This window comes from Panthera pardus, unplaced genomic scaffold, assembly GCF_024362965.1.
Source record: "Panthera pardus isolate Hobbes unplaced genomic scaffold, ASM2436296v1 HiC_scaffold_6, whole genome shotgun sequence".
NCBI lineage: Eukaryota > Metazoa > Chordata > Mammalia > Carnivora > Felidae > Panthera > Panthera pardus.
This window is the reverse complement of record NW_026526991.1, coordinates 124,574,421-124,588,104: the sequence shown is the minus strand read 5'-3', so window position 1 is coordinate 124,588,104 and position 13,684 is coordinate 124,574,421. Positions and strand designations below refer to the sequence as shown.

General features: G+C 45.1%; 1 protein-coding gene across 5 annotated transcripts in view; it reads left to right on the top strand.

Annotated features, from left to right (window-relative positions):
* The first annotated feature begins 701 nt into the window (after positions 1-701).
* SLC39A12 (solute carrier family 39 member 12) overlaps positions 702-13,684 on the top strand; it is an 87,416-nt gene continuing 74,433 nt past the window's right edge. The window contains exons 1-3 of one of the 5 annotated variants that reach the window (XM_019460646.2): positions 702-1,025; positions 2,145-2,491; positions 10,253-10,534. In XM_019460646.2, coding sequence (XP_019316191.2) covers positions 2,231-2,491; positions 10,253-10,534 — 543 coding nt within the window. In that variant the 5' untranslated portion in view covers positions 702-1,025; positions 2,145-2,230. Of the gene's footprint in view, positions 1,026-1,927; positions 2,492-10,252; positions 10,535-13,684 lie in introns of all 5 variants that reach the window. The other 4 variants (XM_019460644.2, XM_053895124.1, XM_019460648.2 and 1 more) reach the window with 4 other exon arrangements.

The window sequence follows — 13,684 nt, the reverse complement described above, 5'->3', positions numbered from 1 at the left end:
GAGAAGCCGGGCATTTCTGGGAGCATTTGCCTTCCACGTTTCTGTGAGTATTACCAGCGTTCTCTTAGGATGGCCTCACCCTGCTAATCCTCCCAACTGCTTTCTCTTTTCATTGCCTCCGCCTCCTTCCAGAAGCCCCCTCCCCTCCCCACTCCTACCCCAGGGCCCGAACAGGGAACTCCGTCCCTTCCCTTCATCCTTCAGCTTCTCTTCGTTTTTCATGTACCATTTACATGCACTGTGTGCATTTTGAAATCGTGGGTTGTAACTTCTTACCTCCTATACAATTTGCCACTTTGTTCTCTCAGTCACTCCTTCGTAAGAATTTGCTGAGAGCCTGTTTCACAGGGCGCTTGTATCACAGACGCTGGGGTCAGAATATACACGCTAATTACAGTTCCCCACTCCCATCCACTTACTTCCCGGGTAAGAACTTTATGCCTCCGATAAAGACTTTTCCTCCTGTTTAAAGACAGCTTTTTACAGATTTTCGAATGCCTTCAACCTTTTAAACCTCTGCACCTGATAAAATTAAGGCTTTAAAGAGCTTACTTTTTCAATAAATCTTCGGTTTGAGGGTTGATAAAACAGAGAAGCAACTGAAAAGAAAAAAGAAATCTCGATCTAACACTAAAGCCTTTCCGTCCTGCAAGGTGGAATCCTTTGACCTAGATCTTTTAAGAGTAAAAGGCACGTGACTGTAAGAAATTCTAGGTTTTTCTTAGACTTCTAAGAGAACTGGTAAATATTGATCTAAAACCTTAGGTTCATTAGCCACTTTTATTTGATTTTCCTGAAAATCTGCCAGACAGAAAGTTCTCACTTTTACCCGCCTTCATTGGCATCCCCGGAGCAGTTTTCTCCACAGCAACCGAAAACGTCTCTGGGTTGAAATAATCCTCTCCTGCTTCCAATGCACAGTCAAGGAATTTTAAAACCAGAGGACTTTGTAATCACAAAATACTCTCCGAGATTTAGAAGGCCACAGAGCTCCAGAGAAATAGCCATTTATCTTTCTTCTAACGGTAAGCACTGCGTTTAGAAATGTTTGTAGCATCTTCTGTCATCTTTTAATGCTAACATAAGAATCTTAAACTCTCTCTCTCTCTTTTTTTTTTAAATCCTGAAAGTAATCCCAGTATCTTTGTTACTACCTCACAGTCATTATTAGGTCATTTCTGGGCCAAGATCTGACATGAGATGCTGTTAACAATTTGTGTTCCTTAAGCAACAGATTGAAGAGATTAATTTTTTTTTTTTTTTTCAGAAAGCTGATTGGCTCTAACATTGTCTTTATGCCTTTAATGACCACTGAGTCTGTGGATTTATTGTGGCTCTTGCGGTCTTGAAACACTCTTGTTTTTCTGCTAGCTCGTACTTTTAATAAATTAAAAACTCGAAAATGACCAGTGTTTTCTGGACGTGACAATTTTCTTCCATAGTACCCTTCTTACCTAAAACCTTCTCACTCAGCATGATGTATGTAATTTGTTGAAATGTATTTTCTCAGGCACATCTGGGTGGCTCAGTCGGTGAAGCATCCTCCTTCGGCTCAGGTCATGATCTTATGGTTCGTGGGTTTAAACCCCGGTCGGGCTCTGTGCTGACAGCTCAGAGCCTGGAGCCTGCTTCAGATTCTGTCTCTCTCTCTCTCTCTCTCTGCCCCTTCCTAGTTCGCACTCTGTCTCTCTCTGTCTCTCAAAAGTAAACATTTAAAAAACTTAAAAAATGGTAATAATAAAAAGAAATTGATTTTCTCTTTATTTTTATTTGTTTACTTGAGTGATGAGAACCACACCTCACAGAGTTCTACATTCAGATGGGATACAATGAGGGTATTTCCTGTCCGGTTCCTGTGACTTGTACCCCGTGCAAGATAAACAGAGAAACTTACTCTTCCTGACTTTTTTACTCTTTTTTATTTTAGAAGGAGGCAGTGTGACAAACCTCTTGGATGTTCTACGGTTCAAAAGTCTCCAGCCATGATAGTTTCCTGCTGTTCGCAGTTGTAAATGACCTACAGACCCCCTACTGTTCAGAAACAGCTTGCCCTTGCAAATCAGCTTAGCCACCCAATTAATGAATCCTTTCAAACACGTCGCGGCCGCAGTAATTAAGGCCTTCATTCCCCCCCTTTAGCACAGAAATTCCTCCCATTACAAGTTTACACGGTGAACGGCAAGCCACCCAACTCCATTAGACACTGACTTGAGGTAAAGGAAGAGTGGAAATGTGCTTCTGGACAAAGCTTCCGGTATTTTGGGTGCCATTGTTCCTCCTCCTCGGCCTTGTTCCCTCTACTGAGACAGAAAGACCCTCAACCCAGGACAGCGGCAGCACTTGGAGTCCAGGCCACCTGACGGAAGCGCTACGAGCTCTCTCTGCTGGCGGTCCCCCACCCCTGAACCATTCTGGAAGCCTCCTCAAAACACTGATGGAGAAAACTGGCTGCCCGCGGAGGACAAACGGAATGCAAGGAGATTGCCATCTGGTTAGTGTAACAGAATGGGATCAGGTACCAGGGAACGTTCAAGAAAGAGCAGTGGCTTCTCTAGCCATTTGCTTCAGTAAGGCAAACTCAAATGCGGTACCCAAGCGGGCCGTGCCTTGTGATGTCATGTCTCCCATATTGAGGATACGGAAAGTCATTTAGCGTTCTATAAATAGTACTTGAAAACAGGGAGGATCTTGTTGTAGTAAAATGGTCATGTTTGTAGAAGCCTTTCTATGACCCTTCTGCATGTTCAGAGGTATTTAGTTGTAAGTGTGAACTTTTTATTTTTAAGAGAGAGAGAGGAAGAGTGCATGTGTGCACAAACTTGGGGGGGGGGGGATGCCCGAGGAGGGGGGAGAGGGAGAGAGAGGGAAAGAGAGCAAGGAAGAATCTGAAGCAGGCTCCATGCTTAGTGCAGAGCCCAATGTGGGGCTTGATCCCACAACCCTGGGATCATGACCTGAGCCAAAATCAAGAGTTGGACACTTGACCGACAGAGCCACCCAGGTGCCCCACAAGCATGAACTTTCAGTTCTTTCTTCTTTCTGATTCACTAATCTCCCCGCCCCCCCCCCCCCCTTTGCTTTTGTGGTTGCCGTGAACTTGTGCGTCACTGGTTAGATACGATTTGTTTTTGATGGCATAATGATAGTACTATTATATTTGTCTAATGTTGAATTTTTTAAGTTTATTGATTTATTTTAAGAGAGAAAGCATGCATATGTATGAGCAGGGGAGGGGCGTAGGGAGATGGGGGCGGGGGAGAGAATCCCAAGCAGGCTCCACGCTCCACACCGAGTCCATCTGGGGACTCGATCCCACCACCGTAAGGTTATGACCTGAGCCATAGTCAAGAGTCAGATGCTCAACCGACTGTGCCACCCAAGCACCCTTAATGTCGGATTTTTAAGTACTTTAGCCTGATCGTTGATTGGTGTTTTCTAGTATTTTGCATGGTGGGCAGTTAATGAATTGGGTGATCACCCTCTTAAAAATGAGGTATCTGGGCTAAAATGAGGTCTGTGGCTCCTGTGGCCTGGGCCCACAGCCTACCCCCGGTTTGCCAGGCGACTCTTATGCCCTGGCTGCACCTCAGCATTGTCTGGGCAGCTCTCCCCAAATACTCTGTGGAGACTTCTCCCTCCATAGATGAGGTTGAATTAACTTGCCTGGGATGGAATTAAAAAAAAAAATTCGGTGCAGGTCACATGAAGGTAACATCCACAGTAATGTAAATTCAGCATTTAAGGTAGAATCAGAATGTCTCTGTCAGGGTAGGGGAATTGACAGGAGCCTCACCAGAGGTAGGAGCCCATGTCTTAATTATACCCAAAAATAGACAAAAACACTCTTCACCATCCCTTTCCTGACTGGCGAGATTTTTTTTTTTTTCCAGAATGAACCTACAAATAAATAAATGAAGACATGAGTGAATGAATGAATGAATGAATGAATGAATGAATAAATAAATAAATCTAGTAACTGCCTCCAGCAAAAAAAAATTTTGGCAGACTTTCTCAATCGTGCTTAGTTTTAGGGAAAACATTTCCTGGCCAAGTGTTTTTGTTTTTCGTGTTTTTTGTTTTTTTATTTTTTTTGTTTTTTTGGCTTTTCTTTCTTTCCTGACAGAAGGGTCTGCTAATAGAATTTGTCTCTGCTCTGTGCAAACAGTGAATAATACAATAATTAGCGAAATTCCCAAGGGTCCCCAGAGCAAACATGTGTTATAATAGGCAACCCATCTGTGATGACATTAATTTATATATATAGCAACATAAGACTTCCCCATGGAAATAAGTGGGAGTCATGTCTTATTAATGTCCTCTGAGAATTTGCTGTGGGGAAATGTTCTCCTCTAATGACATAAAGTGCCTTATTAAGGCTGTTTGAATATTAGTCAAGCTAGGGGGAATGTAAACATGCAAAATTGTTCTATGTTCTGTTTTGTTTTGTTTTTCAGAGGGAGACACTGTTTTGCACTTTTTGTTTTCTGTGACATTATCGAGACTTTGGCCAATTTCGCTTCTGTTTCAGCTATTTTTATTCCTACGAAGTGAAACACAGTCTTTAATAGCTTCGCCCTCTTGCTGCTGCTATTTCTTTGTGTAAAAGACTGAGGTAAAAAAAAAAAAAAGTCATGGGGTGGCCTGGGTGGCTCAGTCAGTTAAGTGTCTGACTCTTGATTTCGGTTCAGGTCATGATCTCACGGTTCACGCGTTTGAGCCCCGCCTCGGGCTCTGTGCTGGCAGTGCTGAGCCTGCTTGGGATACTCTCTCTCCTCTCTCTCTCTGGCCCCCCTTTCAAAATAAATAATAAACCTTAAAAAAATGCAAATTTCAGCTTTACTTGTTCAGAGGGCTACAATTCACCTGAATCACCCATAGGCAAGGATTCCATGAAATCTCTCCGCGTCATTCATAAAAAGCCGGGGAGAAACAGTGTCCTATTGATTTCACAAGCATCTGCATTCTGGCACAAGCCACAGGGCTTAGCTTGTTGTTGGATCTTTTGTGTCTTTTTAGGAACTTCGTCCAGTTAGAGGCAGGGTTTAGATTAGAAATTCTGTGGTAAAAAGAGGGCAAGGGGATGAGTTCATATCCCTAAATGTCTGAAAAAAAGAGGGAAGTGAGTGTCTTAAATTTGGGGGGGAGACAAAAAGTTTCCAGTTTTATTTCAGGCTTAGGTAAAAACTGAATGGGTGTGTGTGTGTGCGTGTGTGTGTGTGTAAATCAATCTGAACTATCTGAAAGCACTGTGCACTTAAATCCATTCAAACTTCAGCCTTTGAAAATGGACAGTCTTGCCTGATCGTGGCCTGGTTTCTTTTCAATGAGAAGGGTTAGACTGCCGTTTTAATGAATTTAATGAGGGATTAAGTAACTCTAAGAGAACAAATTCCACTTCAGTAATGGTGAGAACCATAACCCTCCATGAGTTCCAGAAGCGGTGAAGGGATAAGAACCTGGTATCTGGAGTCAGCCAGCCCTGGGCCCAAATCCTTGTTCTGGCACTTTCCAGCTGTTAGGTCACGCGGAACCTCAGCTTTCTCATCTGTAAGACCGAAGTGCCGGTCCTCTCCTCAGGGAGCTCTCTGTGAGGACCGCAGGGCCACACGTGAACTAGCTGGGGCACGAGAACGCCAGCTGTCTCTGTGCCCTCACATTTCCTGTATGTTATGGACATGTCCAACGCAGCGCTTCTGGAAAATAAGATCCTCCTCAGCACTCCCTCCTGTCCCCTCCCCCCCCACCCCACCCCCACCAACTGTTCAGGGCTTGGGGTGTTTATTCAAGACCTCCAGGAGATTCTCAGACACATTCAGGGTAGAGAACCACTGCTTTAAGGTCCTGCATTTAATTCAACCTCCCTCCCGCGTTTGTCTTAACCTGCCGTGCGTTGAAGAGTGGACAGCATCGAGCTTTATCTTAACTTGTTGATCTAACAGGTTTCTTAACCCTTCTCAGTAAGACTTATCTCCTTGTCGGTCAGAAATGCCACAAAATCTGGTCATGGGTCCACAAAAAGCCAGTGCCTGCCATCAGCAAACACCCCTCCAACTCTTTGGCAGGAAAAGGAAGAAATATAATTTCCTTTTTATGATCAATTCTAAGACAACCCTCTCCCCCCAGAAGACCTTGTAAAAGCCTAAGAACTTGAAAAAGGCCAGTGGGCTTATCCAGAACCCCAAATCAACTTTAAGCATCTTTGGATCTAAAAATTTTAAAGTTTATCAAGTCTGACAACTCCTATTAACATAGAAGAAAGATTTCCTGTTGCTTTTTGTTACCGAGACTCTCTCCTCGCATAAGCAATGAACAAAGCTGAATGCAGCAGCTGGGGGAGGTGATCTGATTTGGCTATTGCAATCCAGAATCTGTGCTTTTCTCCCCAAAAAACTTAGGCACCCACATGACAAGATTAAAAGGAAAATCGATGGATTATTCCTGAATGAGTCCATTCTTCTTTAACAAAGAATCACTTCACCAGGGTCAGTGCTTTGGATGGGTCTTGATGCCTATGAGGTGTAAGTATTTGCAAAATTGGACTAAACGTCCTCCCCCCAAAACAACCCAGCCACTGCTAACAGCTCTAACAACTGAAACAAATCTTGTGATGATGAACCGGAAAGTCCAGTCCACCATCAACCCCCATGGTGCTTTTTGTCATGTCAATGTCTGTTCGATTTTCTGGTGTTTCCTACCGTGTTCTTTCCTCAAGCCACTGTCTTCCGTACAAAGGTAACTTCTTTAAGAATCAGATGTCTCGGGGGCACCTTAGTGACTCAGGCGGTTGAGCAACCGACTTCGGCTCAGGTCATGATCTCATGGTTTGTGAGTTCAAGCCCCACATCAGGCTCACTGCTGTTAGCACAGAGCCCACTTCAGGTCCTCTATCTCCTTCTCTCTCTGCTCCTCCCCCACTTGTGTGCTTCAAAAATAAATACACGTTTAAAAGAAGAATCAAATATCATAAAAGGGCAGAAGGTTTTCAATTCATGGTCATTTGATTCGCAATTGAGCTTTCTTCCAGCAGGTGTCAGAAACTTAAAGCAAAGTTTGGGCAACTTCTGTTCATTCAAGATGACTGAAATCTCTAGTCAGACAAAATGAGATGCTCCACAGGTATTTAAAACATTTTCAGTCAAAAGCAATTGACCTTCCATGTTACATGCTTTTTAGAAACCACTTCTGGAGCGAACATTGGTATGATTTCAGATCTTACCCTCTCCTCTGCTGCCCCAGGCCACATCCCTCCTATTCCAATCCTAGAAAGGTACATTGAAGAGGAACCACAAATGGACAGGGGTGTGAGGCACGTCAGATGGGTGAAGTGTAGCCATATACTCTGCTGTGTGCTGTCAACCGAGCTCTGGCCACATGTATCTGGTCAGGTGGCTTCACGGAGGTCCCATTTCTCGTGTCACTGATACCCTTTTGCCTACCTACTCAACCTCATCAAACAGTCTAGACAGCATTTGAAAGTCTGTCAACAGGAACTCATTCAATCTTCAAGTGGTAGTATGTTCTCTCATTGATTTATATTAGAGCCTTACCAATTACTTGGCCTCCCCATTGACCTCTTTTTCTTTTTTTTTTTTAATTTTTAAAAAAAAATTTTTTTTAACGTTTATTTATTTTTGAGACAGAGAGAGACAGAGCATGAACGGGGGAGGGGCAGAGAGAGAGGGAGACACAGAATCGGAAGCAGACTCCAGGCTCTGAGCCATCAGCCCAGAGCCCGACGCGGGGCTCGAACTCGCGGACTGTGAGATCGTGACCTGAGCTGAAGTCGGACGCTTAACCGACTGAGCCACCCAGGCGCCCCAATTGACCTCTTTTTCTATCAAACAGGAGGGAGAGAAAATTACTGGTTGAAGGGGTTGCACTTTCAGTACATAGGTGGGTCTACAGCTCAAATTCTTCATGGCCCAAAACAAAGAGATAAGCAAATAAAGCGAATCATTGGCATAGTGGGAATTAAGATTGGGCAACCACTATTAGCTTTGTGATTTTAGGTACATTATCTACCCTTTTGTAGACTTGTTTTTCACATATGCTACAGGTATACCTTCCTTGTAGAAGGAGGACATACCTCATGCTGGATCCTGTGCACACAAATGTACCCACTGTTTAATTCACGAGGCACCAAATAATTGAGGAATTGGTACTCTAATTCTTTACATCATTGCAGAAATAGTTGGTGACTTATCAAATAGGCTGGGGCCATTTTGTTTTCTATTTAAAATTTTGGAATCATGTTCTTACCATCAAAAAACTCATTATCTGACTTTGTCCAGAAGCGATTAGATTGAGGAATGCCCAAATACAGAAGGCGCTTAGCACAATCCTGGGCACCTGGCTTCCAGTAAAGGCTAGCTAATGCTATCAATAGTTTGGTTTCAGGAGGCGGTATGTTACAAAGAGAGGCTTGATGACACTGTGTTTCAGTTGACTAACCTCCTTGAGTCTTGGTGTCAGCCCCGCCAATAGCTACCGACCCATGGACTTTTCTCGTCTGCTACTCAAGAAACAGAAATGTGCTGGGGTGGTTTCAATGGTGGAGCTTAATAGTCACATTGAGTGACTTGATGTGAAGCCGATGTCTCTCTTTTTGCCGAACTCTTACCCCATCGCAGTTGAGTTGGGGAGAGAACAGAACCTGTATGGCTTATGAAGAATGTGATTAATGCTTTGCTTTGGAGACAGATGACATGTTTCTTCCTGACTCAGATGGTATGTCCCAGATGATATCTGGTGGGACACACAGCATCCATGGAATTAAGACGCCTGAAATTTCCACCTTAGAGAATAGATGAAAAGGTACCATCATACATTGTCCCACATTGGGAAGAGTCCTTCTGGGGCTCGGGACAGGCATCCCTCCATGCCTTCATTCTGTGGCTGTGCCTCTGGGATCCTAGGAGAGTTGTCAGGAGCTCCCCACTGTCTCTGAAGGAAGGCAGCTCCTGTCTTGTGAGGAGGGCTTCCCTTCCATAGCCCTGTGTGTATCTTTTTCTCATTGTCCCGTTACGTTACCCGAAACACCTTCTGCCATGCAGACTTCCCAGATTAGATGAGCCAGACGTCTTGCTGTGGGTGTAAAGCAAGTAAAGCGTCGTGGAAATATTTTTTAGCCGTTCTCTTAGGTAGGATAAAGGCGAGGCAGGTGGCGTTCGTTCATTCCATTCCGCACCTTGTAAGTGCCAGGGATTGTGCCGGATGCTGAGGATAGAGCCGTGCACGGACAGAACCTGGCCTTAATGGACCACTCGTTCTCGAAGGAAGAGCGAAAATTAACACGGGGAGAAAGCAAGTTTAGAACACTAGTGCTATGGAGAAAATAAACGTGATATATGTTAGAGCTGCCACCAGCCACGTGTGACCGTGGGCCACTTGATAACGTGGCTCATCTGAATCGACACGTGCTGGTAAGTGTAAAGTACGCACCAGAGTTTGAAGACTTGGCATGACGAAAAGACTGTCAAATGGCTCACAAATAACTTCTTAAAATTGTGATTACAAGTTGAAGTGATCATATCTTGCATATCTAGGTTTCAGTAAGACACATTACTAAATGTATTATTAAAATTAACTTCGCTTTTTCAAATGTGGCCACCAGAAAATTTGAAGTGATGTGTGACTCGCCTCTGTGGCGAGGGTTGTGTTTCCATCGAACGGTGCTGTGCTGGAGAACGTGGGACGGGGCGGGGGTCGGGGCTTTCTACTTTGGGTAGGGTGTGGATCCTCAACGGGGTATCTCTTTAAGCTGAGATTGGAGAATTGAGGGGAAAGGAGACCCGAAAGATGGTGGGAAGAGCTTGGTGGAACTGATGGAAAATCACAGGGGCGGAAGGTTAGTGAGCGAGGTGGAGAAAGGCTAAGGTAAGACAAGAGAGGTAGGCAGGCAAGAGCCAGACCAAAGAGAAAATTGTATGGAGCTTAGATTTCATTCGAAATGCAATGGGGTCCGTACCGTAAACGCCAAAGAGCCAACGGGTTTTACTCAAGGCAGCAGATGGACATCTGGAGAGAGAGAGATTACTCTCAGGGAATAAGGGCTCCCCGGGAGGGCAACATCAATGTGTAGAAGTCCAGCCACGACTACCTTACTTGAAGCTGGCTGTTAGACCTACCCGTGTTCCCCCCCATTCGTACAATAATAAGCACTGGAGATCTGGCGGGCGGTCGTTAGTGTTCTAGGACTCTTTGCTAAACTTTGTTTCTACTTTTGTTGTTTTATGTTTTGTTTTTGGCACAGTGCTTTGAACCAGATGCCCTGTTGCTAATAGCTGGAGGAGATTTTGAGGATCAGCTCAGAGAAGAAGTGGTCCAGAGAGTGTCTATTCTCCTCCTCTTTTATATTATTCACCAGGAAGAGATCTGTTCTTCTAAGCTCAACATGAGTAATAAAGAGTATAAATTTTACCTGCACAGCCTCCTCAGCCTCAGGCAGGATGAAGACTCCTATTTCCTTTCACAGAATGAGACGGAAGATATCTTGGCGTTCACCAGGCAGTACTTTGACACCTCTCGAAGTCAGGTAAGAAGGGCACAGGTCAGGTAAGAAGGGCACCTGGCCGTGCTGCTAAGAGACAGACTTGGAGCCCTGTTTTCTGTCACTTGTTTATCCCCATGACAGTCAAGGACGTCTAAGAGAGGTATTTGTGGGTTTTAGTGACGGGATGTTAAGTGACATCATTTGAAATTCTGAGTATAAAAGGGGGAAGGGTGATGACTAATGATTGTAAAAGGAGTTCTAGCCAGAAGGCAGGTGGGTGGTTGGGTGGGCAGGAAAGCCAGGTGACAGGACAACTCTCTTTTCCTGAACGTGAAAGTGAGTGATTCATGGCTTCCGATCGATCTCCAAGAACTGACCCACGGTGGGGAGGACGCGATGCTCTTTGCCTCGCCTTCCGGCCAGGGAAAAAGAAGACAGAACCGGTGTGAGAGAGGTGAATTTATCATTCGTTGCTTCACCGAAGAAGCAGCTTGCAAAAAGCATTATTCATGACAGTCAGCACAGACAATAGCTCTTCTGTAGCTTTTGATTTGTGCCGCACATGTTCAGGGGTCTCTCGAAGTGCTTTGCTTTCCTCGTGGCTCCCACTGTGAGGAACCAGGCACCTGGTCCCTTCCGGCCTTCGTTACTGTTCCAGCAAGAGCTGGCCTTTCAATTACCTTCATGCCTTCTGCCTTGCGGTGGGGAGTTTGAGCAGATAAAGTGCTCTGGACGTAGGAAAAATTTTAAAGCCACATTTTCTTAAAGAATTGATTGAACAGTCACCAGTGCATTTTGAAGAGTGCCATGAAACCTGTTTTATTTTTCTCTCTTGAATTTTTCATTGACGTGTGTCTTTGAGCTGCTGTAACAAAAATGCCACAGACTGAGTGGCTTCTACGCAACAGAAATTTATTTCTCATGGTTCCGGAGGCTGGAAGTCTGAGATCAAAGTACTGGGCAGATTTGATGTCTGGTGAAAGCCCCCATCCTGATTCCTCAGAGACCATCCCCTCACTGCGTCCTCAGATGGCAGAAGGGGCAGAGGAGCTCTCTGAGGTCTCTCTCCTCAGGGCGCTAATCCCATTCCTGAGGACTTCACCCTCATGACCCAATCACCTCCCAAAGGCCCCGCCTCCTAACACTATCACAGTAAGTGGCAGGACTTCAACATTTGAAATTTGGGGGAACGCAGTCATTCAGTCCGTAGTGATGTATATGGGCGTATTTGGTTTTTGGCCTCAATTCTGGCTTCCAGGAGCCCAAAGGTGTCTGTGCGTTCATGCTGTGGCTCAACGACCAGCCGACATATCCTCCAACTTGCTGTAAAAACGTTTAATTTCTCTTGCGATTGGCACACAGGTGGAAAGACTGTTTCCTGAGGTCTTTGTGGGCATCATTTTGGTAACTCTCATCTCATGACTCTCCAAATAGGGCCATATTTTTGTGTCCACTTCCAACTGAGAAAACGGGTTCCTTTCTAGAATTCGGTTTCCGCTTCAATAAGGAAGTACGCCCACATACAGTTTCTTCAGTGCAACATCCATATGATACAAGATCGGTTCAGGTTAGCCGCTTCGAAGCAGACGGCGTGTACATATTCGACACAGATTTCTGGTTATCCAACACAGGCCGCAAATACCTGGGCCTCCAAGCGTACGTGAGAGCCAACATTCCGAGAACAGAATAAAATAATTCGAGATTATGCGTAGCCGTACTTTTTCCGCCTCTTCAGTCAAGAAGAATTAAGAGCTCGTAACCCTTGCTGGGCCTCGGACGGTTATCTTCTGGAGGAGAGCACTGTCTCCAGTTCCTGGGAAGGGTCCTTTGTTCGCTTGGGCCGGAATTCCCTTAGGAATCCTTAGTCACTCGATCCAGACTTGTACAGGAGGCCTGTGGGCATCTCACCGGAGGATGCCGCTGTCTCCGACTGGAGAGCGTGAGGCCACAGACGGTGCCGCCAGACCAGGCCCGCCATTACCAGCAGCTCCAGGTCTTGGTCTGCATAGGACTCGGCCTCTGCAGGTGAAGCCACTAACAGCCACTCCAGGGGGGCCTTAACCAGCTCACCAAGAAACAGCTTTACCCCGTAGTACGCTAACGCAGCCACCCTCCCTGATGGCCCAGAGTATAAACATCCCTCTATTCCTTCGTTCTCTTTTATCCAACTACTATTTTATCTTCTTGGCTCAGTCTCTTGCTCCCACCTCTTCCTGTTTTTTCCCCCCCCACTGTTTGCTGTTTCCATGGGAGATAAGCAGGGATCTCCACAGACTTCTCTGCTAGCCCTGACTCTTACGTGGAGGAATAATGGGTTGGTATCGCCATCATACAGTTGACAAACCCAGAAACCTGAGCCATTTTTAACTCTTTGGACTCCTTCACATTTTCCTACAAGTCCTTTGTAATGTGCCTCAAATACGTCCATTTCTTTCCATCTCTGGTGCTACCACCTTAGGTCGAGAAGTAACTTGGACTAATAAATAACTCCTGAACTAGACATTCAGCCCTTAGTTTCTATCCCTGGCAATGTCTTCACTACTTTGCCACCAGAGTGATATTTCTAGAACATACCATATTGTTCTTTTGTTTATGCATTAGTGGCTCCTCTGGAGCCTTTAGGGAAAAGTTTTCGTGATGGCTCTTGCTACCTTCTCCAGCCTCCTGTCTATCAGGGGCACCACTGGACACTGGGACCAACAAGAATAGTAGCTATGATTTGCTGACCGTGTTCCGTGCGCCAGCTACCATATTAAGTATTTTACACACATGATCTAATCTTAATAACCTTTGTGGTAGGCAGCATTGTCCCTTTTTACTGAGAAGAATATGAGAGTGAGCAAAGTTAATCATTTGGCCCAAGTTTGTTTGCTCAGTTACAAACAGCAGAGATAATTTTAAAACCTAATCTGTCTGTCCCAAGCACGATGCTGTGGAACTCACTTTGATGATAGGAAAGGCCCATCAGCAGCTTGGATTTCCGTTTATTTCTCTACACAAAAGGAAGGGTATTTAAGAGCATAGGCTATGGAGTCAGATCTGAGTGCGCATTGGGACTCTACCTGTCACTGGTCAGGTGGTCTGGGAAAAGGGTATCCTGTGCACAGAGCTCTGGGACAATGAAAAGAGAACATAGTGTAATGGACCTAGCATGGCGTCTGGCACACAGTAGGTACTCAGTAAATGTTGGTG